Raw genomic sequence first — 23,137 nt, 5'->3', positions numbered from 1 at the left:
AGACCTACTTGATGAAGAGTTTTTAGAGGTGTTGCTTGAGTTCAACAAAGCAATTTGTTGCTTGAGTTCCTCTATCAATCCCTTAACTTCCACATTGTTGGCCGACTCGACGGTTGACTTTCCCTTCCTCTTGTGCCTATCATTATTCCAATGAAAAGTTCGGGAAGCCATTTCCTCAATAAGCTCCTTGGCCGTCTTGTGATCAATTTTATCTAATGCCCCCTTTCCCGAGCCGGAATCTAGGTTCATTTTCATTTCATTGCTCAACCCCTCATAAAAGTTGTTGATCAACTCATCATCTCCAATCCCGTGATGAGGACACAACCTTTGGAGTCCCTTATACCTTTCCCATGCTTCGTAAAGGGTCTCATCATCTTGTTGAGTGAAGCCTTGAAGCTCACTTTTGATTCTTGCGGTTCTTTGTGGTGGGAAGTACTTGTTCAAGAAGGCCTTGGAGACATCATTCCAAGTTCTAAATGAATCGGGCTCACAACTCTTCAACCATTCCTTAGCACTCCCCCTCAAGGAATAAGGAAAGAGTCTAAGGCGGATGGCATCCTCCGACACTCCATTTGCTTTGAACATGTCACAACTATCCAAGAATTCATTAAGATGTTCATTGGGGTTTTCGGTGGCTCCCCCTCCGAATTGGTTTCCTTGGACTAGTTGCAACAAAGTAGCCTTCACATCAAAGTTATTGGCTTGAATAGGTGGCTTGACAATACTTGGGTTCACCACCTTCTTCGGAGCCAAATTATCCCTCATAGGAACCGCGGCCATTGTTGGTTCTTCGGGAATTCCAAATGGATTCTCAAAGAACTCAAGATTACCCGGTTCTTCTAAAACACCTTCCACTACTCAACAAAGGGATTAGTAACAAAGAAAGACCTAGTCTAAACTAGAACAAAACAACTAATATCATGCCAATGCTCCCCGGCAGCGGCGCCATTTTGATAAGCGGGGTTTGTCGCACTCCCCCGATCAAACAAATAACTCAACTAATGTAGTAGGGTAGTCGAGGTCGAATCCACAGGGAGCATGGGTGATTACTAATTGTCTATATTCTTATGCTTAGCTAAGTCGGAAATATTTGGATGAGGTTTAAAACTAAACAACTAAACTAAATAAAATGAAATGCAAATTAGCTAAAGATGATAAATGAGTAAGAAAGGAATAAAGTTATAGATCAAATGATTAAAAAGGCCTAGAACTCGGTTTTACCACAACAATTCGTAATTCCACATATTAATTCCCTAGGCTAATCACTCGGGTAGACAAGCAAGGAGGAGATGGCTCTAATTCGCCTAAGACCCCCCTCTCGGGTTCGAAGTAGGACACTAGCACTACCCACCAACCCCCCTCTCGGGTTCGAAGGTAAGAATCCCTAACTCAACACTCAACTACCCCAAAATCATGCACAATTCCAAGGAGGTCAAGAACTTGGTCAAGGTCATTAAGCCCCCATCGTATTCCGGGTCATCCCACTCCCTCTCTCGAGGGTCGATTTCAAACGCTAATTTAGAGGTGCCCTACCCGGTTCTCCCTTTCGGTCTCAACCAAGGTTAGCAATAGGGTCGAATTTCGGGTATCCAAATCACAACCTAACCAACTCTCGTTGGTGGACAAGGGTCATAAATCGACACTACCCAAAAATCAATCCATAAACCCAAATCAATCCTCTAAACTACCCTCACCAATTTCCCCAAATAATTAGCCTTTATGAGATTCAATTAGTGAAATTACTCATATTGGGTCAAACCGAGTCCTAGTGGAAGACTACTCACTAATCATGGTACCAAGAGCAATAAAAATAACAAAGATGGTTTCTTTATGCATAATCATGATGGAAGTGTAAATTCTATTACTAATCATGCAAATACCCAACTCAAATTACAAGGAAAGACAATTTAATTCAAAAAACAATGAAGATTAAACTTAAAGGCACAAGCTTTAAGTCAATAAACACAAAGACTCAATCTTTAACATGAGAAATCAAAGATTCAATCTTGTAAACAACAATGGTGAATAGAGAAAAGATGAACAAGAAAGAGAATAACCTCAATTAAACAATAAGAAGTAGTATTCAAACATTAACAATTAAACAAAACTTAAAAGAAGGCAAATGTAAACAATTGAAATTAAAGAGTGAAATAAGAGTAAGGAATTATACCAATAACATGGGGACTTGAATTGATGGAATGAATAACTTGGATAAACAAGAGATTGATTAAACTAATTGAGTAATGATTACAAATTTTATTGAAGAAATATTGAAAGGGAAATATTTAGGGTTCTACCAATATTGAGAGAGTAAGAGAGACTAGTTTCTAATCTAATTTCTAAGGTAAGTAATGGGTAATGTGAGGTAGTGTTTTATAATGTCCTGGCTAATGTAAGTAAAGGGGTAGTCTTTTTATACTAATTACTACTAATAATTATGACACTAATAATAATAATAATAATAATAATAATAATAATAATAATGACTCTAATCCTAACTACCAAACTCATCGACACAAATTACATCCCAGACAAATCAATTCAAAAACAAAAGAAAAAGGAAAAAGGGGAAGGGAAACACGAGTAAAACGCAGCAGAGGTGCTTTGCCGGTCCACCGGCGGCCGGGCTTGATGCCGGCAGCGAGGCCATTGAAGAAAGAGCAGAAAAGGGATGGGTGTGCGTTATGCCGGCCTGTCGGCAGCCGGGGCACCGGCATAGAGCACAAAATTGATGCGAGATTGTTGATTGTGGTGCGTTTTGCCGGCTAGACGGCTGCCGGTCCCTATACCGGTAGCGAGACCTTCGCAAAAAAAAAAGAGAACAAATTGGTGTGTTCTGCCGGTTGAGGAGTCGGCTGCCGGGGCGCCGGCATGGAGCACAAAGCTTCTGAATAACTTGTTTCGATTCCGAGTTCGAATCTGATTGTGCTTTGGTGATGGTGGAGTTGCCGTTGTTGATTGGATGATGACGATGATTGCAGCGTGAGTTTGTGGCGGTCTCCACTGATGGTGTTTGATGAAAATGGTGATGAACGATGATGATGGAGTGATTGAATGGTGGTGAATGTGTTGAGGTGATAATGGTGAATGTGAATTGATGATGATGATGAATGTTGTTAATGGTGATGAGTGAAAACGATGAACATGAAGCTGATTGTTGTTGATGAATGAGATGCAGGGGGTGTTTGATTATGGAGGAGGGTATGATGTCGAAGGTGAATGATAATGGAGGTGATGATGGTGATGAATGATGTGAGTGAAGACAATGAAGGAGCAGGACGTGTTACTTGATTGTTAAAGGTCAAGGTTGACCTTTGACCTTCATTTATTTGGTTTGCTTTGACCCGTCTTGACTCTATCAACATCCGTCTTGCTTCACTTTGACCATGCTTCCGTCTCATTATTCCAACTTGCTTTCCCGTCTCACCTACCCATTAAATTAATATAATAATAAAATAATGTTAATAATACTAATATTATATAAAACCGACTAATTATTAAATATAACTAATACGACTAATTATTATAAATTAGTAAATAAATGAGCTAATTAGACAATTAAGCACGCAAAATCGAGTCGTAATAAGATATAAATGCGGGGTAAAAAGCGACTAAAATACTATTCATCAATGGTCAATCATTTTTCACTCATCCACCGTATAAATTATAATGAAAAATGAGATGCCGACATCCAGTGTTACTCAAATTGAGTAACACCCGGGGTATTATTGTAATTTACTTAGCTATTTGGCTTTCCCTCCATCAAAATTCAAATTTTAACTAATTAGTGTTAAAGGGTAAATTAGGAACTTAGCTTAACCATTAATTAATTTACCAATTATGATAATAATAAATCTTAAAAAAATTGGCTAAGAGATTCTGTGCAATATTGTTGGAACAATACGACTTTTACGTGTTTAAGTGATGGAAATCAATATTTCTATTAGAGTGTCTTATACGAGTATATAACTTTTATAAGAACGAGTTCAAATAATAGACGAATTAAAGCATACTCATCTTGTACTCTCTTTGTCTCGGATATTTGTTTACGTATTAAGTTCTATGAGCAGTGGTGGAGCGAGGTTGTAGGGATGACAGTGAAGCGGGTACTTAAAATGGATATCACACCTCTTAATTTACCCAGATAAATTTACTTTGGATTGTAAAATAGCAATCGGAGAAAGAACTATGTAGTCTTCAATTCAAATAGCATACTACATGAAATCATACGTTTAGTGCAAACTCAACGAACTATAATATTAATCTCAGCTGATCCGTTTACATTTTTAAGTTAGGAATATAAATCCGATTGTTACCTACCTAACCCTACCTTAACAATTATGAATTTGGAGGAAATTTTTCGTAAGGTATTTGTTGTCTCGAGTTTGACCATAGAATTCTCTCTCTCTCTCTCTCTCTCTCTCTCTCTCTCTCTCTTTTGTTAATTGGTAAACTATGATTTGATAAAGATGAGGATGTGTTTGTTATGATTTTATTTTAATGAATTTTTTTTTCACGAAGCTAATAATAATAGTTTATTTTATTGTTTTATACGTTGTAAGTATGCATCAAGTCATTTTGCAAGAAAAATTAGCAAATTTGTATTTTATAATTTTATACAACTTTTATTTTATTTTGATTAAAGCATTATAATTATAACTTAGAATTTAATGAAAATTCATGCTTTCAAGAAAAGATAATAGCTTAATGGAACCAAAGTTGGCTGGTGTGAGGGGTTCGATTCCTGACTCTTGCGAATGAAAAAGCCAAACTTGGAAGGGGTCAACCCATTAAATTGCTTTCAGTACCCTGAAGGAGATTGCACCAGCTGTCGGTAGGGGATACTCCTGGTCAACACCAAAATAAAATAAAATAATAATAATAATAATAATACTCCCTCCTATTCAGCCTATACTTCCCCTTTCATTATAATACTCCTCACATATATTAGAGAAATGGGAACTATAGGCTGAATAGGATTGAGTAATAGCTTAATGGGAAAATCTCATTTCTTTCCTTTTATAAATAGATGGAGTTTTGAGGGAAAACTTTTAAGAATTTTTATTTTCTTAGTAGTAAGGGATGGATCGTCATACACTCATACACCATGATCATCTTCTTTACTAATTCTGTTTTTTTTTTTTTTCCGCATCATTAATGTAAAACAAATATTGATTATTGATATAGAAAACTAAGACTACAATAATCTTAAAAAAACTCTCTCTAAAAAACCTTAGCCTCCATCATATTATACAGGGGGCTCCCATCGATTATCAATCGATCTATGATAAGCCCCAAAATTGTTTCAAATTTCAATCAATAGTATGCATATCTATCTTCTATTCAATAAAAGTCTCCATTTTGGTCAGAATCGTTTTTCCGTCCCTTATTTCGGGGTTTTTTCATTTATTCGTGGAGTTAGTTTCATCAGTAATATAGTCAAGAGTAGTTCGTTGATGGTTTGCAGCGTGTACTTTCAAAGGGTAAAAGTAATTTGTCAACGATCTTTGGAACCAGTCAGAGGTAAAGTTTATCTCATAAATCAAACGAATGATCCCCTCAAAAGCTACATGAAGATAGCGATAATAGGACAACCCGAATTGTCAGATGCTGTTTTGAGATCCCTAGTTTATAAGAAAATTATTTTTCTTTGGTTTCCATTAGATTTGTTTTCGATTATAATTATTCTTTGTAAGTGCCGTATGACGTTCTATTAATGAATTGTTCTTTTCTCTCAAAAAAAAAATATTGATTATTGATTACAATGTAGATGTTATTTTTTTGTAATTCATTAAAGAGTAGGTCTCCTGAGAGACGGTCTCTCAAAAGTCTCAATAAGCTTATTGAGAGATTATTTTACAATTTTAAGTAAAAGTGGTACTAAAGGTAATAAAATAGGGTACAAATTATTATTAAAGATAAAATGAGTACATTTATTATGTAAATAGGTACGAATTTACTATGTCACGATCAACAACAAAAGGGTCACAAAATACAAATAAAAGGGTACGAAAGACTGATCTCTCAATAACTTATCGAAAAACCGTCTCTCCAAAGTTTTAGTGTTCATTAAATTATACGGAATATGTAATGTGCGGGGTATATTTTAGGTCTTTCCATAATTGAGTAGTCCCATTGTCATACTTCGTATATGATAGGAAGATATGATACGAGTAACTTTATTCCAAAACTCTGTGTATTTAGCTTTATGTGATACCAGATTACCAGACCCTTAAGAGTTAAGATCGAGCATGAACCCATTAGGTTTCGAAAAAAAAAAGACTTATTAGTTTTCCGTATTTAGCTTGTCAAGTTAAATAGCTAGCTCGAGTCCCTCACAGGGGTGTCTAAGACCCCGTGCAACCATGGAAGGAGGAACCGGGCCTCCGATTTTGGACCCCGAATTTATAAGCTTTACTTATGAAATTGAATATAAAAAATGAAGTATAATAAAATTGTACATTTATATTTGGGGCCTCATTTTTTTGCGGTGCCCCCGGTCTCCGTTTGTTACAAGACGCCCCTTGTCCCTCATCTAGTCATCTCTAATCTATATATCTTCTCGACTGCTCCGTCATTAATCATCAATGTGTTATATGTGCAACCTATATGAAAAATACGTACTCGTAATGGATCTTATTATAGGGCAATGATATTGCTAGAGAGTAAAGCTTTAATGCCACGAATTTATAAGTGTATTATTTGCCTGCAACTTGCATTTACATAGGATAGGAGTAAATCGTGGCATTATCAAAATTTAGTTCGTGACATCATCAGGCCCCTTATTATATTCGTAAATTTTTATTTCAGACGGGTTGTTTTCCTGTTTGAAATAAGACCGATAAAATGTTGCCATTTTTTAAGAGAATGTAACCATTTAATCCATAAAATGTTATGAAAATGATGTGAAAAATAATGGTAATATGTTTTCAGAAAATAACAACATTTTATTGTAAATGATAACATGTTGGGGAAAAACTGTTTGAAGCAAGACGCGCTGTTACTATATTGGCCACATAAACTGGTGAAAAACGCTCTTACAGAGCAACTACATACTCCTTATGAGAGAACGTGAAGCAAGTAATAGGAATAAATGGAAACGATATGATATGCATGCCTAAGTGTTGCAATTAAACTACATTGTTAGTAATTTTGAGATATTCAATCAAAAAGTGCAAGTTTGTCTATCATTCGAGAAGAGACCAAGGGCTAGCATGAAGATATGAGAGTCAGTGAAGATAGCCAAGGAGACTGCCTATCGTACACTCTTTACAGATCTCGTCGAGACTCTATAAGTAGCAACGCAGGCAAGTCATCCTTGGCTACTCAACATATGACTCTCATTTTCATGTAAGCCCTCTCTCTTTATATTCTTCAACACACTCACCTCGAATCCATAATTATAATTTGCAAACATGCCTATCGCTCGAGAAGAGATCGAGGGCTATCATGAAGATATGAGAGCCAGTGAAGATAGCCAAGGAGACTGCCTATCGTACACACTTTACAGATCTCATCGAGACACTATAAATAGAGACGCAGGCAAGTCATCCTTGGCTACTCAACATATGACTTTCATTTCCATGTAAGCCCTCTCTCTTTATATTCTCTTCATCATACTCCGACCCCCTCAAAACCATATTTATAATTTGCAAGCATTTCTAGCCCTCGAGAAGAGATTGGGGGCTAGCATGAAAATATGAGAGCCAGTGAAGATAGCCAAGGAGACTGCCTATCGTACACTCTTTATAGATCTCATCGAGACTCTATAAGTAGCAACGCAGGCAAGTCATCCTTGGCTACTCAACTTGTGACTCTCATTTTCATGTAAGCCCTCTCTCTTTTAAGCCGTAAATTATAATTTGTACTACAAAATATGTGTGTACTAATTATATATATGGAGAGACATTGGTGATTGCAATGCTAAGATGTATGGGATACAAGGTCTATATATAGTGCACCAATGTTCACCCTAGACAGGCCGCAAATGGTACATATCGAATAATATTATGGATAGTGCACCACTACTTTCATATGATTTTCTTCCCCCCTTGATTGAACCGAATATATTCGTGTGTATGCAGTGTACTTCGGCTAAATTGGCCCTTGGGGAAAATTTTGACTCAAATGTCAATATGAATGTTGGACTAAAATAGTAGATGGTCGGATTATCTGACTAGAATAATGTTTGGAAATTCGTATGTCTTTTATAAAACCGTTTTATGATAATATGATATGGTAGACCTATAATGAGAAATGACCAAACACAAATATTAGTCAATAACAAACACTAAACATGTCTATTATTGTTATAAAATGTCAAATTATGAAAATCAAATTAAAGTTTAATTAAATAAACAGGTCTACGAATCAAGTGAAGGATCCCCTTAAAAGTTACATGAAGAGAGCGATACAAGGACGAGCCGAATTGTCATATCATGTTTTGAGATCCCAAGTTTTAAGAGAAGAATTTGTCCTTTGGCTTCTATTAGATTTGTTGTTTTCGATTATACTTATCTCTTGTAAGTGCCGTATGACGATTTATTAATGAATTGATCTTTTCCTTCAAAAAAAATAAACAGGTCTACGAAGCTCCCTCTTGTTCTCGGATTGGTCTTGTGTATGAGACCGTCGTATGAAACGATTTGTGAAGGGACGTGTTTTGATATAAAACCACCTTAATATAAGGTTTTGGTTGAGATGGTCTTAGTATTGGGAGGCCTGCATTGCATCCATACTTCAAGTCTAATGAACATTCATGTGAAGGAACGTGTTACAATATAAACCAATTATAAGACTCCAATTATCAGCTTAAGTTTTTGGCTCGATAGTTTCCTAACAACTTTTTTTTTATTACATCATGTTTAGTGGGAAAGAATACTCCGTATTACGTTTGGTGTCTTGTTAACATTCACCTGGTTATTTAGGATCCACCATAACACCAATGACAATGGCGCCAAATGTAATACCTCCTATAAATTGGAAAGTTTTATTGATAAGCTTATATGATTAAATGTTTAATAAAAGATTCTAAAGAGGTAATGATATCAACAAAATGCATTTTCTTTTTTGAAAGTCCATATTAAGACTCCTTCAAGAATGTGCATGACTGAAATCAAAATGTGCTAAAAAAAATTCCGTGTAAATACATAACCTAAATAGCTATCGTGAATGACCGCTTACGGTTCGAGGACTAGATTGGGGTGTTACACCGCTAGGCGCTAGTTGTTTAAGGTATGTGTATGCCATTATCATCCTAACAATAACATTGTCCGTTATTTAGTGGGTTATTTAATCAGTGTTTCACATAATGGTCAAAATTATAATTGTGAACACATCTAATCAAGCATAAACTTTAGTCTTTAGGGCCTAATAATAATTTTTTTTTTTGGTACATAGGGGCCTAATAATAATAACGGTGGATATTAGCGCTTGATATTCTATTGGTGCATTCCCATTCATTACAGTGTACTTTGATTTAGTCATTGACAAACATAATAATAATAATATTAATATACTGTATGTAATTATGTATGGTCGGAAACAATTTGGATTCTCTCCCTTTATTTATCTTCATTTCCTCTCTAATACACCCATATTATTATATATATCTCTTTTCATTCATTTACTTTTTCCTATTCAAATGTATTTACAACCACCAGATCTATCCAGAATTAATCCCAACTATTAAAACATAATAACACTTTATTTCTTTTAAGGAAATGGAGAAGATCCTTACTCAATATCTAAAAATTAGAAACTAAGAACGTCTTTCCTTTAGTTATGTATGGAGATTTAGTGGCATTTTGCTATGAATGTGGGCCGAGTTACCCTACTCTTTGTTTGTTCATTGGTTGTAAAGCTTTGATGAATAATACTCCCTCTGGTTTTTAATTTTCTTCCCGTTTCTCTAATATATGTGAGGAGTATTATAATGAAATGGGAAGAAAATAGCAAGCCGGAGGGAGTACTTCATACACTACATAATAACAATTGGTCTCCCTTGTGACGGGTTACCATTTGTGGCGGATATTTTGTGAGATAAAACGGTAACAAAATGGGTTAGTGGAGAAAGGGGACCACATGAATAGTGTTGTAGAGAGAGAAAAAGTGGGTACTTTATGAGGTAAAATGGTATCCGTCACTCAAGAGTGACGGATATGTCATGTCTTTAATGACAATTTGTGACATAACAATTGAATGGAAGGTGATCTTTCATAGTACATTATTAGCGTAAGTTACGTAAATCCCTTGATTAGGGTTTGATATTAGCTATGAATATATAGGTACAAGATATAACAATAAGACCTAAATACATGGAAAGAATATAGCTAGCTATGGTAACTAATAACTAAACGATATATACAATCTCTCATAATATTTACTAATACACCCCCGCAGTCGAAGCGGGAGAGGAGCGGACGCTTAGGCTGGAGCGGAAACGCGTGAATAGGTGCTTGAGAAGTCCTTTTGTAAATATATCGGCATATTGATATTCGGCTGGAACATGAAGAACTTTAACTTTCCCAAGTCGGACTTGATCGCGAACGAAATGAATATCAATCTCTATATGTTTAGTTCGCTGATGTTGAACCGGGTTGCCGGACAAGTAAACGGCGGATATATTATCACAATAAATGAGACTGGCCGTGGATATAGGAACACGAAGTTCCAGAAGTAAATTGCGTAACCAGCTCGTTTCGGCAACCGCATTAGCAACACCCCTATATTCGGCCTCCGCGTTAGACTTAGAAACAGTAGCTTGTTGTTTTGAGGACCAAGATACCAAGTTATCACCAAGAAATACACAGTAGCCGGAGGTAGACCGTCGTGAGTCGGGACAACCGCCCCAATCAGCATCGGAGTAGGCGGTTAAAGTATGGGCGGCAGATTTGGTAATTGTGAGACCATATTCGAGTGTGCCTTTTATGTATCGTAAAATACGTTTCAAAAATTGAAAGTGTGGCTCACGGGGGGCGTGCATGAAAAGACAAACCTGTTGGACCGCATAAGTAATATCGGGTCTAGTGATCGTGAGATACTGTAGAGCGCCTGCAAGCTGACGGTAGAGGGTGGAGTCAGCGAGAACAGGCCCGGCAGTGGAGCTGAGTTTGGACCCAGCTTCAACAGGTGTGGAAACGGGATTACACGAAGCCATTGAAGCACGACTAAGGATTTCACGGGCATATTGATTTTGCGATAAAAACAGCCCAGATGAAGTACGCGTTACCTGTATCCCGAGGAAATGGTGCAGCTTGTCGAGGTCTGACATTGCAAATTCCTTGGATAAGTCATCAATAATTCGTCGAAGTAAGGATGAGAATGAGGCCGTGAGAACAATATCGTCAACGTATAAGAGCATATAGGCCATGTCAGTACCATGATGATAAATAAACAAGGATGGGTCACATACACTGCTACTAAAGCCCTTGGACAATATGAAGTTCGTAAACCATTGATACCAAGCCCGAGGGGCTTGTTTAAGTCCATAGAGAGACTTACGGAGTCGACATACGTGATGTGGCATATTGGGGTCAACAAATCCGGGGGGTTGATGCATATACACAGTTTCGACAAGATCCCCATGTAGAAAGACATTCTTTACATCTAATTAGTGTATAGGCCAAGACCGAGAAATAGCAAGACTGAGAACGTGCGGATCGTTGTCGGTTTGACCACCGGGCTAAAGGTCTCATTACAGTCAATCCCCACTTGTTGGCACTTACCATTTACTACAAGGCGAGCCTTGTAACGTTGAAGAGAACCATCAAATTTAAACTTGTGACGATAAAGCCACATACAACGGATCACAGGAGCATTAGTGGGACGAGGTACGAGTTCCCAAGTGTAATTATTAATTAAAGCACGATACTCGTCATTCATAGCGGTATTCCAGTGTGGGTCCTGTAGTGCAGCATGGGGATTCTTTGGTAGGGGGAGATCGTCTGGGTGTGTGTGGCGGTGAGAACGCGGGGTTTGAAAATCCCGTTCATGGCTCGTGTTGTCATTCGGTGGTCACGAATGGAGCAGGGGGGTGGGTCAAGTGAGTGATGGTTATGGGCAGGGGTCCGTGAGGGAGTGGGTGTGGGTACGGTATGAGGAGTGTTGGTGGAGGGTGGGGTATGTGGTGTCGAGTCAGGGGGTTGGGCAGGGGTTTGCGGGGATGAAACAGGGGGTTGGGCAGGGGATTGCGGGGATAGAACAGGGGTGTGGTGAATTGGGGTATGGGGTGAGGTGGTCGTAGTTGGAGTAGTGGCAGAAGTGGAGGGGGTGAGGGGTGAGTGAGGTTCGTTAGGAGGGTGGTTAGGGAGAGGTTGAAGGAAGGCATCGATGAGGGCGGGGTTGAGGTGGCTGTTGGCGTGGTCACTGGTCGAGGTAGTGGCAGATGAAGCTTGAGCGAATGGGAGAACGGACTCATCGAAGGTGACGTGACGGGAAATGATATGTTTACCGCTAGATAGCTCAAGACATTTGTAACCACGAAATTCCGGGGGATAGCCTAGAAAGACACATTTGGTGGATCGGGGGGGCCAATTTATGGGGCGTTTTGGCGGTGAGATTGGGGTAGCAGACACATCCAAAAACACGGAGGTGAGAGTAAGAGGGATTTTTATGGAAGAGAGCGGAAGTTGGTGTACGGAATTTGAGAGTTTTAGTGGGCAAAATGTTGTGGAGGTGGACTGCCGTATGAAGAGCATCGACCCAATATTCAAGAGGAATAGAGGCGTGGTGTAACAGGGCAAGAACAATTTCATTTATACGACGTAGCATGCTTTCAGCCTTGCCATTTTGGGGCGAAGTTTGAGGGCACGAGAATCGAAACACGAGACCGTTTTGGTCAGCAAAATTTTTAAATTCATTGTTATCGAATTCACGGCCTAAGTCACACTGAAAAGCTTTAATGGGGCGATTAAATTGCGTAGTGACATAGTTACGAAATTTTATGAATTTGGAAATGGTTTCGGATTTGAATTTTAACGGATAAACCCAAACAAATTGTGTGTAATTATCAATTAAAATCAAATAATATTTATAACCTGCTTTACTTTTGATTGGCGATGTCCACAAGTCACTGTGAATAATGTCAAACGGGGCAAAAGTATTAGATAAAGAATTAGAAAAAGGTAGCCTTTTGTGTTTGCTTATTTGACATGAATGACACAAAGAAGAGTTCGATTTGCTATTATAATCAATACGGGATTGAGACTTAAGGAAATTAAAAATAGAGGCACCCGGGTGTCCTAAACGGGAGTGCCGGACATCGGGATGGAAAGCAAGGAGTGTAGGGCTGGACACGGCAGAGGTGGTTGCGGCTGACTCGGCTGACACGGGGTAGAGGTCGCCATCACTATTGCTCCTCAGAATCAGACTCCCATTTGCTAAATCCTTCACAGAGAAACCACGAGGGTCAAATTCAACGGAAACATTGTTATCTTTAGTGAATTGTCTTACAGATATAAGGTTTTTAATAATTTTGGGCGTATATAAGACATTGTGAAGGTGAAGTGAGCGGGTGGGTGTGGGAAAATTCGTGTGGCCAGACCCGTGTACTGGAATACTAGCGCCATTCTCGACAAAAATCGAGCGTATTGTACTGTAATTAAGAGGGGAATGAAACACACCTGAGTCCGCGCTGAGGTGAGACGATGCTCCTGTATCCATGTAAAACGGACCATTATTGTAAGGCTGCAACGTGAGGGCATTAAATGCTTGTCCTATGTCCGTAGATTGAGGGCAATCGTCAGAGGTGGCAACGTTGGCGTGTCCGTAACCAACAGCAGTTTGGCGATTTCCATTGTTTCTGCTGCGGGAAACAGAGCGTGAGGCAAAGGGCTGTTGTGTGGGCCACGGCTGCCATGGTTGGGTCCACCCTGGGTAGGTGGGGTAAGGGCAAGGTGGGGGGGGGGTCCACGGAGATGGCCACCCCGGCATGGGTCCCCACATCAGAGTAGGTGTCAGTTGTGGGGAAGTTTGTTTCGACTGGCGGTTTCCCCCATTTTTGTGACCACCACTGTTACCACGTTTGCCACCACTGTGGCGGTGACTGCGAGGTTGGGCAGACTTGGGAGCATCATCCCAAGTGCGGGTGTCAGCAGGGGGGGGGGGGGGGGGGAGAAGGAGTCACCAGGGCCGCGGGTTCGTCGCGACTATCGTGACGATGGTTCTCAAGCTCGATCATGCTTCGCGCCGTTTCAAAATTAGGAAGCGTTTGGTTAATATATGCCGTAACCGTGCCGTATTCCTTGGGCAGGCCACAGACTAATTGAAGTACCAAACGTTGGTCGCTAACGGCGGCTCCGACATCAGACAATGCCACGGACAAGTCCTTTAGTCGTTGACAGTTGGTGTCAAAATTGGGAAACTTACCGAGTTTGAGATTAATGAATTCGTGCTCAAGGCTAGCAGCACGCGCACCCTTGTTGTTGAGGAAGATATTCTCAACCCGAGTCCAGGCCTCGCGGGCAGTGGAGTCGCGTTTGAGAACCCGGGGAAGGAGGTCGTCTGACATGGTGCCATAAATCCATTGCAAAACAATGGCATTGACTTCCGACCACGCACTAAACAACGGATCCGTGTTTGCCGGAGGTGTAGTGACGTCAATATGATGCAAAACTTTGTAGCCGCGAGCATGAAGTGTGAATAGGTCGACCCATAGCGAGTAAGAGACCTTAAGACCGTTAAGGACACGGACCTTATTATGGATGTTGGTGACCGTGTAGACGGGATGTAGGGTTGATTTTGAGGTTTCAGTTTTGTCGTCACCGGCCATCGTTGCGTGAGGCTAGACACGGTAGAGACTGTGGAATAGGCCGAGATCTGTGGTGCCGGGAGCAGAGACACAAGAAATGAACCTAGACACTGATACCATGTAAGTTACATAAATCCCTTGATTAGGGTTTGATATTAGCTATGAATATATAGGTACAAGATATAACAATAAGACCTAAATACATGGAAAGAATATAGCTAGCTATGATAACTAATAACTAAACGATATATACAATCTCTCATAATATTTACTAATAATTAGTACACTTCAATTTCAATTATGTTTCAATGCCGCATCAGTTTTTAATCAATCAATCTCTATTCATTGTACTTCATAACATATTAGTTGTAATTCCGATGGGAAGACACATTAGATCGATTCGTTCATACTCGTATTTGTTAATAAAGAGCTTATACTACTCTAACGGTGTTGTTCACATTAGAAAAAGAAGAGAGAACTAATTAGTTTTATAGCCAACTAGTGTAGATCCCGCGCAAATGCGCGGTAAATATAGGCCTTTTAATTTTTAGTACATTAGTTCTAGATTTTAGATTTATATCTCACGAAGTTTTATAAAAAATAACTAATATTAAAATAAATCAAAAGAATTAAATAATTACATGAATTGTGTTTTTTATGAAAATATTTTAACTAAATCAAATTATTTTAAAAAAAAAAACTTTTTTCATCACGAAATTAATAATAGGAATACACTTGTTATGTATAGATTATTTTAAATGAAAAATTAGCTTAATAAATGAAAATCTAATTTATTTTCATATATAAGTTTGAGCACTTTAGAGGGAAAACTTTAGAAAAGTTGTATTCGCTTAGTATATAGGAGGATTTATATTTTTTAAATTTGCACCTTATTAATATTTATCAGTTCACTCCATTGTATTTTGATATGAAACAAAAAATTGAAATGGAAAACTAATAAAAAAAATTTATTTAAGTTGTGAATTTATTAGTTCTAGATTTTAGATTTATTTAAGAATGTGTCAAGTTATTCTCTACAGTGATAATTATTACATTACTGAAAAATTTAACAATTTATACTTTATAGTTTAATATCAATTTTATTTTATTTTAATGAAAAAATCATAATTATGAATTTATTTAAAAAATGAGAGTTTATTTATAAGCATATATTCATTGAAAAGATAATAATGTAATGAAATGAAATTTTATTTATTACCTTATTTAGCTAGATGCTTTTTAGAGGGAAAACTAAGAGAATTTTTATTCTCTTAGTAGTAGCGGATATTGTGAATGGAAGGCAATTGAATATACAAAACTTGCCTCAAATATAATATAATGATGATATTTTCTTATATTTGATAAAATGAATTGCTATGTTTGACTGCAGATTTTCTGGATTGAGAGTTGAAGAATAGGTATATATAATTGATCTACAATATTTTGATCTACAGTATTTTTGATCTACAGTTCAAGAATAGGTATATAATTGATCTACAGTATTTTTCGTATTTGATCTCTGATAAATTGATATGAGATATTGTATATTGGGGGTAATTTATTGTGATTTGAAAAGTCAGAGATTTTTTTTGGTTCTAACGTTAGAATTGTTAGTAATGAGATCTGCCAAATCAAAGGGAAATCAATTTGTTTCCATATAGGATTGTTAATTATCAAAGTCAGAATTTTTTTGGTTATACGTTAGAATGTTAGTAATAGATCTGGCAATCAATGGAAAATCAGTTTGTTTCCATATAGGATTGTTAATTAGAAAAGTCAAAGATTATTTTTAAATAGTGGTCAACTTAGAATGTGATTTGTGGTGTTTTCAGACCACAAAGCAGACCCATTAAAGTAGGGAACACTTGGGCGGGAAAATACTAAAAGAATTTTATTCTCTTAGTAGTAGGGGGGATTACGTACAAATTTGAAGTGCATGTGCAATTCCCTACATGCTCAACTTTTTTTTTCTTTTTTTATTTGAAAGGGAGCTAACCTAATTAATCAAATCTCCGCACTTTGTTAAAAAAAAAAAATCATAAATCCACATGTATAACATTTGTTACTTGTTAGGATTACGAAGTATTTTCTTATACACACTTTTTTGTCTTTGGTATAATAGGAGGTAATCTGTAATTGATAAGTACGGTATAAAAAGGATAAGAGATTTAATGAATGGGTTTTTCTAACATGTGGCACATGTTAATAAGTTAATTACTTAATTGCAAAAAGTTTGTAGATAATAAATCATGAAAATTAGATGCACAAAGCCACAAACTCACATTTACCATAATTAGTGAAATATTCTCAACAAACTTTCTTTAATTAACTTATTAACCTGTGCCCTAAGGGCACATGTTAGAAAATCCGTTAATTCATTACCTACTACTAGAGTTGAACAATGGGCCGGGCTGATGTAATCCGGGTCAAGTTGGCAACGGGCCTAGTCAACCATACCACAGAACCGGCCCACATAAGCGAGAGGGACCAAGCGAGCCGCGCCAGGCTACATTATGTTTGGCCCAGGATCGGCGCGTGGTGAGGCGGGCCAGAATGGGCCTGGCTATTTTTTTCCTGTTAGTTACGGACCCGGTATTAATGGTGAGATGGGCCGAGCTGGCGGACTAACCAAAATTTAGCCGATGGGTGTGTGTGGTAGAGCCAACCCACACTTGTGTTCCGCTCTTCCTATCACCTATCATTCATCGACATTATTTCAAACACCAAACTAAAACCTCTTCGAACACCTTAAACTTAACACATGTTTACCATGTGACTGATATATCACTAGTTCGAGCCCACTTATCTCCAACTCGTAAACATGGCCAATATAAACTCAAACTCAATAATCTCATTACAAACATACAATCTACACAAACATACACCCTTAACCTTACAAATTTCCATGGCAAGAATTGATCAAAACATGACAACCATCAAATGATCAAACAATAACCCTACCAAAAAATGACCAAAGCCCATATAATACAACAAACACATAACAAAAAGTCTTAAACAAGCAAGGTCCAACATTCCAAACTTGACCATCACCCAAACTCCCAAAACTACCTCTTTCCTTTCCTCCCACTCTTTTTTTTTTTTTCTCTATTTCTCTCCACCATTAAACTCTTCAACCACCCAAAATAAAAAATTGCAAAATTTCCCTCCAATTCCCAAACCCTTAAAATCATTTTTCAGTTGGGTAAGACCGTCTTACACAATAATATATCCGAAGCGGGTTTTGTTAACCGCTTTTAATAAGAAATGGAGATCGAAGAAGTAGAAGCAACATTAGAAAAAATATGGGATTTACATGACAAACTTAGTGATGCAATTCACTCAATTTCTAAAACCCATTTTATTAATTCCACTAAATCTCTCAAAAATCCCCATTTTAATTGTAATAACAATGTTGATGATAATAATAATAATGGGTTTGTTTTTATGAAGGATTCATCCGCCATTTTTGAAGCTAAGAGTCTTAATTCCATTCGTTCTGCCCTCGAGAATCTCGAAGATCAGCTTGAATTTTTCCATGTTAGTTTTCTTGTTTTGAAATTACTCATTTATTTATCTTTGATTAAAATATATTTCACGGAGAATAAAAAAGGTAAACAAATGATCGAGAATCTGGTGATTTTTTTTTTGTTTCTGTTTAGTTGTGAATTTTATGGTTTGTGGTTAATTGTTGGTTAGTTATTATTAGGACCTGATTTTGAGAGGTTTGTTGTTGACTTGTTGTGGGATGTGCCCTTTATTAGTTACGAAATACCTTTTTTTCGCTCATTTCATTTTCATACGTTTGTTGAAAGTATGTAAGCGGAATTTAGTACGTGGTTTCGTGTTTTATGATTGCCTGATTGGGGTTATATGGACTAGAATTCCGAATTTGGTTTCACTTAATATGGTTGTATTTAGTCATTATTGTGAACCAGGTCCGTATCAACTGACCTCATTATACCAGGTGCATTCGATTCACTATTGAGACCTATACCCGTCTTAAACCAGAATTTGTAACAATTACTGTAAGAGGTTAGGTGTGTATGTGAATGATCTACTGGACCCTTAGATGCAATTTTAAGAAACTAGACATGACTTTCGGGTTTGGAAGAATTTCGGGATTTGGATATTTTGGCAGGTTGAATGCCTACCAAAGTACTCAGTATACTGACTGTCAATTTTCTTGTTTGATAGGCTTTGAAATTGTTACTAAAATGCATGTGAGAATTATTGCCTCCATATCAATTGTTACCTTTGATTAAAATACCCGATGCAAAGAATAGAAATGGCAATCACATGATTGGGACGGAGGGATGATGTAATTGGATGATATGGTTAGTATGTGATACTCTAGGCCAGATTTACATTTCAGTTTGGCTTTATGTGTGTAACTGTGTATGGATTCTAGTATTCTAGACATGGACACATGGTAGCTTCTTTGGTAGAGGTCATAACTCATAATATGAGTAATTGTAATGAATGATATCATATATGGAGTCCATTCTTTTCTCTAACAATTATAACTCTGCTTTTGAACTTCGTAAATTTTTCTTTGTGAGGGGAGATGGTTTCCTTGTTAGAGTTGCTTCATGAGCTGTTGTAAGGCTTGTTTGGGTAGCAAAGTAGGAGGGAAAGAGAGGGGAGGGGGATAAAGAGAAAGGAAATGGAAGGAAGAGAAGGGGAGGGGAGGGGGGGTGGATTGATGGAATATGGGTGTTAATTTCCCTCTAAATTGTTCCTATGATGGAAGGATTTTGATTTGCTTTGGAGGAGGGAAAATGGATCTTCCAAAAGTCGAAATCTCTCCCCCTCCATTTCCCTCCACCCGTAGTAGAAATATTGGGTATGATATGGACTTTTGGCCGTTTTTATGCTAGTTCGCCTCCTGCTGCGTTAGTGTTTCATTCAAGGTGCATTACTAAGCAATTCCATTTTCTTTTTTTTTTTTTTTTTTTTACCCTTGTCTTCTCTGCCTTGTCCTTAATTTTCACTTATAAGTACATGGTAGCCTTAAAAATAAAAAAAAGGACTATTGCTGCACAATTTTTTGTCTTTCTCAAACATACATGTCCGTTTGAAAAATTAATGGGCCTTGTATCCACAAGTTTCGTGCCTTGCGCCTCGTTGCCTTGGGACCCCATCCCCTAATTGCATCTCGCTTCTTTTCAAACTAAGGTTGTTGCTTTCCTTTACTTTCTATGACTAATGCTATTAATCTATTATGGATAAGGGTTGTATTTGGTTAGTTGGTTTACCATCTAGTAGATTTGAAAAGGTCGTATTGTTGTTAGCTGCCCCCAATTCCTTTATACTACGACATTGTTGTTGTTCCAATCTATATAGGTGTAACGAATGTCTCAAAGAGTGAATATCAATGCGCACACTTGAAGATATTTTTAACATGTTTATCATGGATATAGTTTTTAGCTAACTTGTAGTTAACGTTATCATGGATATAGACATGATACCAAAGCTCTACTGTGTTAGTGATCTATCAGGAGAATAAGCGTGAGATGGTGAAGGATCAATTTTCATCCACACGACAATAATATGTCACTCACGAATGAGGAAAATTAGAAATATCAGAGATTGTTTGAGGATAAGTAGAAATAACTGTCAAGCTATGTCTTTGTCTCCTTTTGTTATTGTTTGGTTCAACTGTATTGAACCGTATGGGAGGAAATTCTGGACTGTGTCGTTGATTTGAAATGTAACAAGAGTACTGCTGGAGAAATTGTCTTGTATGTGCAATTGCCAATTTGCCCATGGGAGTCCAAAAGTTGTGTGGCACTTGGTTGCATTTTCAGGACAATACTGGTTATTTTTACTGGTTACTGTCTGAAGCTTTCTGTGGAACGAACTTGACTGTATTTGTGAGGATACTTTCACTCAAATAGTGAGCAAATGTGTTCAAGCAGAGAAAGTCTTCTGAGTTCCTGAACGAGTTGGAAAATGAGGTTGTTGAAACTTGAAAGTGAACCCCATCCATTAGTTTGTGTTTTACATTAGTCGCTCAATTATCACAGAACAAGGACATGTGTATTTACCCTCTGAGGCTCTGACTGTTCGACAGCAGGTCCTCTTCCTGTGTCATTGATGTATGAAAATGTTTTTGAGTGGAGGCATCGTCTTCCCTGACAGGAATTAAGCCGTAGGAAGATCTTATTGGTCTCCTGCTATCTGTTAACCGTTCCCCTTTATTGTCTTTTATTCCACACAGGTCAAAACTCAAAACTCTTTAGTACCCCTCTTTTTTTTGGATGATGTTTGTTACCAACAATTTGGCATAGAGAAACGATATCATGGTTTGCCTATGGAGGTGAAGATCGCATAATAAGAGTCATAATTTAACTTCCAACGGTACAAAATTTTTGAATGATTGGCCATGTGCACCGTTATAAATGTCCGCAAAATATACTGCTTAGTGCTTACTTTCTAATCATTTACGAGTATTACGAATAGAATATTTGTGATGTGTTTATGGTGGACATTCAGTTATGTATTAGTAATGTATTAGTATGAGTTTACGACTTGTGCCTTCTTTGTAAAGGATAAGAGATATAGGTGTCAGCCGTGTCACTTGAGGAATGAAAAACAGTCCTAGGCAAAAAATCGGTAACTTTTGTTCAAGTTTTTCTTGAGTACAGTCTAAAAGGAGCAGAGTTATTAGAACTCATGAAAGCGTTTTGGTATTTGTTCGACAGTACTCTGAATAAAAGATTAGACAAAGCACTATAATTGGATGAAGCGAAACTCACCATTTTACTTACATGGAGGATTGTTAATGGCTTGTGCTTTAAATCCGTCCTGGAGTTATCACAATCTTTGATGTTAACCCGTTCAAGTTAATTAATTCAGCTAGTCTCCTATTTCAATGTGATCTGTTTTTACCTGAAGTATTTCCATGCGAGGATTAAAGGCAATCTTACAGATTGAATGTGTTTTTCCTGTATATCTGGATAGTGGGTCGTTAAGTTCTGTTTTTCTTCAGCACGATAGTGTTTAATCCTGGATTCATGCTGTGTAAGACCACTAGGGAGGCTATTTACGATCTTTTGAGTGTTAAGAGTATAAAACCGATCTTGGGACTCCAACCATTAGCTTTAGGCTTTTGGCTGAGATGTTTTCTTGACATGGTATCAGACTATCAGAGCCAGTGTGACCACAAGGTCACGGGTTCTGCTTGATGGTAATTATGTTTTTTGTTTTTATATGCTAAGCTTTATCTTTTTTATGTTGATTCTGTCAGAATGCGCAGGTCCAGCAGCGTGCAGAAAGGGATGCTGCACTTGCCCGATTAGAGCAGTGCCGTCTTGTTCTTGCTTTAAGATTGGCTGAACACCACGGCAAGAAATATAAGGTGATTGATGAAGCTATTAACTTTGTGGGAGATGCCAGTTGCTTTATCCATCCTTCCGCACCCACTGAACATTCTACCCAACAAAGCAGGGTTCGCTCAAACCTTCTGGTCAGAATTCTTCTGTCGGGTTTCAATACAGCCAAGAAAACGCTTCAACCGGACAAGATGGGTGCAGTTCTAGGAAATGCTGCAGTGTTTGCCCTTAGCATGCTTGCATTATTGCAGTTGCAGCAAGTAACCTACAAGGATAATCAACTTCTGAACATTGGTTTGAAGCAAGGTAGAACAGGGAAGACTTCAACTCGAGTCGACAGTACCTCGTTTTCTGGGAGTCATTTGGATGTACGGTTGGCTAGAGGTTAAAACTAAGCCTTGATTTACATCTTGTCATGTTACCGGTTGATGAATTTTTGTAGAAGTTTGTTGTTTCTGTGAAGATATTGTTGGTTTGGCAAAAAAAAAAAACTCGCTGGCCTTTCGTAGCCATGTAGCGTTTTGTTGTTCGACTGATTGTATATATGAATTTCTTTTTTCGACGAAAAGGAATTAGATTAATCACAAAATAGGACTAATTTATTTCATCCTTGTGTATAAAAGCTACTATCGTCTACGAGTGATGATAAAGGCTGAGTGGCGGATTTAAGGGGGCCCCGGATTTTTTCGGTTTTGAAACCGGGATTTGGTTCGGTTTCTGGTTACAAAATCGGTTTGGTTTTTTTTGCTCACACCTACTTGGAACAATGAAAAATGCGAAAGTAGGTCAAATTTTCGAAAAATTTTCGAGTTCGCCTTATGGCATTACTTGTTTGCTCCTGCTGAATTTTATCGCCCCCCTAATCGTAAATCCTGGCTTCACTAATGACTACTATTATTGCCTCTGATCAACTTACAAGTTACAATTACTAGCTTAACGACATGATTATCATGAGACCGTCTCTTATAAAAATTTGTATTATCGATAAAAAGTCGAGCCGGAAAAGTGAGAATACTCAACAAATTTTCACATGAATTGAAAATGGACACAAACT

The 23,137-nt window shown here is 37.7% G+C and overlaps 2 protein-coding genes and 1 non-coding gene across 4 annotated transcripts; 2 read left to right on the top strand and 1 right to left on the bottom strand.

The window, feature by feature from the left end:
* The first annotated feature begins 304 nt into the window (after positions 1 to 304).
* LOC141610312 (small nucleolar RNA R71) lies at positions 305 to 411 on the top strand. The gene has a single exon (XR_012528213.1). It is a non-coding gene; the product is annotated as a small nucleolar RNA R71 (small nucleolar RNA).
* Positions 412 to 13,348: 12,937 nt separating this feature from the next.
* Positions 13,349 to 14,770, bottom strand: LOC141608719 (uncharacterized). Its single transcript, XM_074428064.1, has 3 exons — positions 14,273 to 14,770; positions 13,623 to 13,686; positions 13,349 to 13,386 (listed from the first exon to the last, which is right to left on the bottom strand). Exons 1-3 carry the CDS (start codon positions 14,768 to 14,770, stop codon positions 13,349 to 13,351), a joined length of 600 nt encoding a protein of 199 aa, XP_074284165.1.
* A 2,888-nt stretch (positions 14,771 to 17,658) lies between these two features.
* On the top strand, positions 17,659 to 22,651 carry LOC141606513 (plastid division protein PDV1-like). 2 transcript variants are annotated; one of them, XM_074425666.1, is made up of 2 exons: positions 17,659 to 18,286; positions 22,008 to 22,651. In XM_074425666.1, the coding sequence occupies exons 1-2, from the start codon at positions 18,014 to 18,016 to the stop codon at positions 22,470 to 22,472; spliced, it is 738 nt and encodes a 245-aa protein (XP_074281767.1). In that variant the 5' UTR covers positions 17,659 to 18,013; the 3' UTR covers positions 22,473 to 22,651. The 2 variants fall into 2 exon arrangements, with proteins under 2 accessions (XP_074281767.1, XP_074281766.1); XM_074425665.1 differs by having other exon boundaries at positions 17,661 to 18,286; positions 21,999 to 22,651.
* Positions 22,652 to 23,137: the final 486 nt, after the last annotated feature.

This window comes from Silene latifolia, chromosome 10 (assembly GCF_048544455.1).
Source record: "Silene latifolia isolate original U9 population chromosome 10, ASM4854445v1, whole genome shotgun sequence".
Taxonomy (NCBI): domain Eukaryota; kingdom Viridiplantae; phylum Streptophyta; class Magnoliopsida; order Caryophyllales; family Caryophyllaceae; genus Silene; species Silene latifolia.
This window is presented reverse-complemented; position numbering and strand designations above follow the sequence as displayed.

Bases quoted from the DNA above. Each gene is read 5' to 3' on its own strand.
- LOC141608719 (XM_074428064.1), bottom strand. From the start codon at position 14,770: ATGGCCGGTGACGACAAAACTGAAACCTCAAAATCAACCCTACATCCC. The intron at 13,687-14,272 runs GTACTTCAATTA...CTCACGTTGCAG, and splicing joins CCGTTAGCGACCAACGTTTG to CCTTACAATAATGGTCCGTT. The intron at 13,387-13,622 runs GTGTGTTTCATT...TTCTCTGTGAAG, and splicing joins TCACCTCAGCGCGGACTCAG to GATTTAGCAAATGGGAGTCT.
- LOC141606513 (XM_074425665.1), top strand. From the start codon at position 18,014: ATGGAGATCGAAGAAGTAGAAGCAACATTAGAAAAAATATGGGATTTA. The intron at 18,287-21,998 runs GTTAGTTTTCTT...TGATTCTGTCAG, and splicing joins ATCAGCTTGAATTTTTCCAT to AATGCGCAGGTCCAGCAGCG.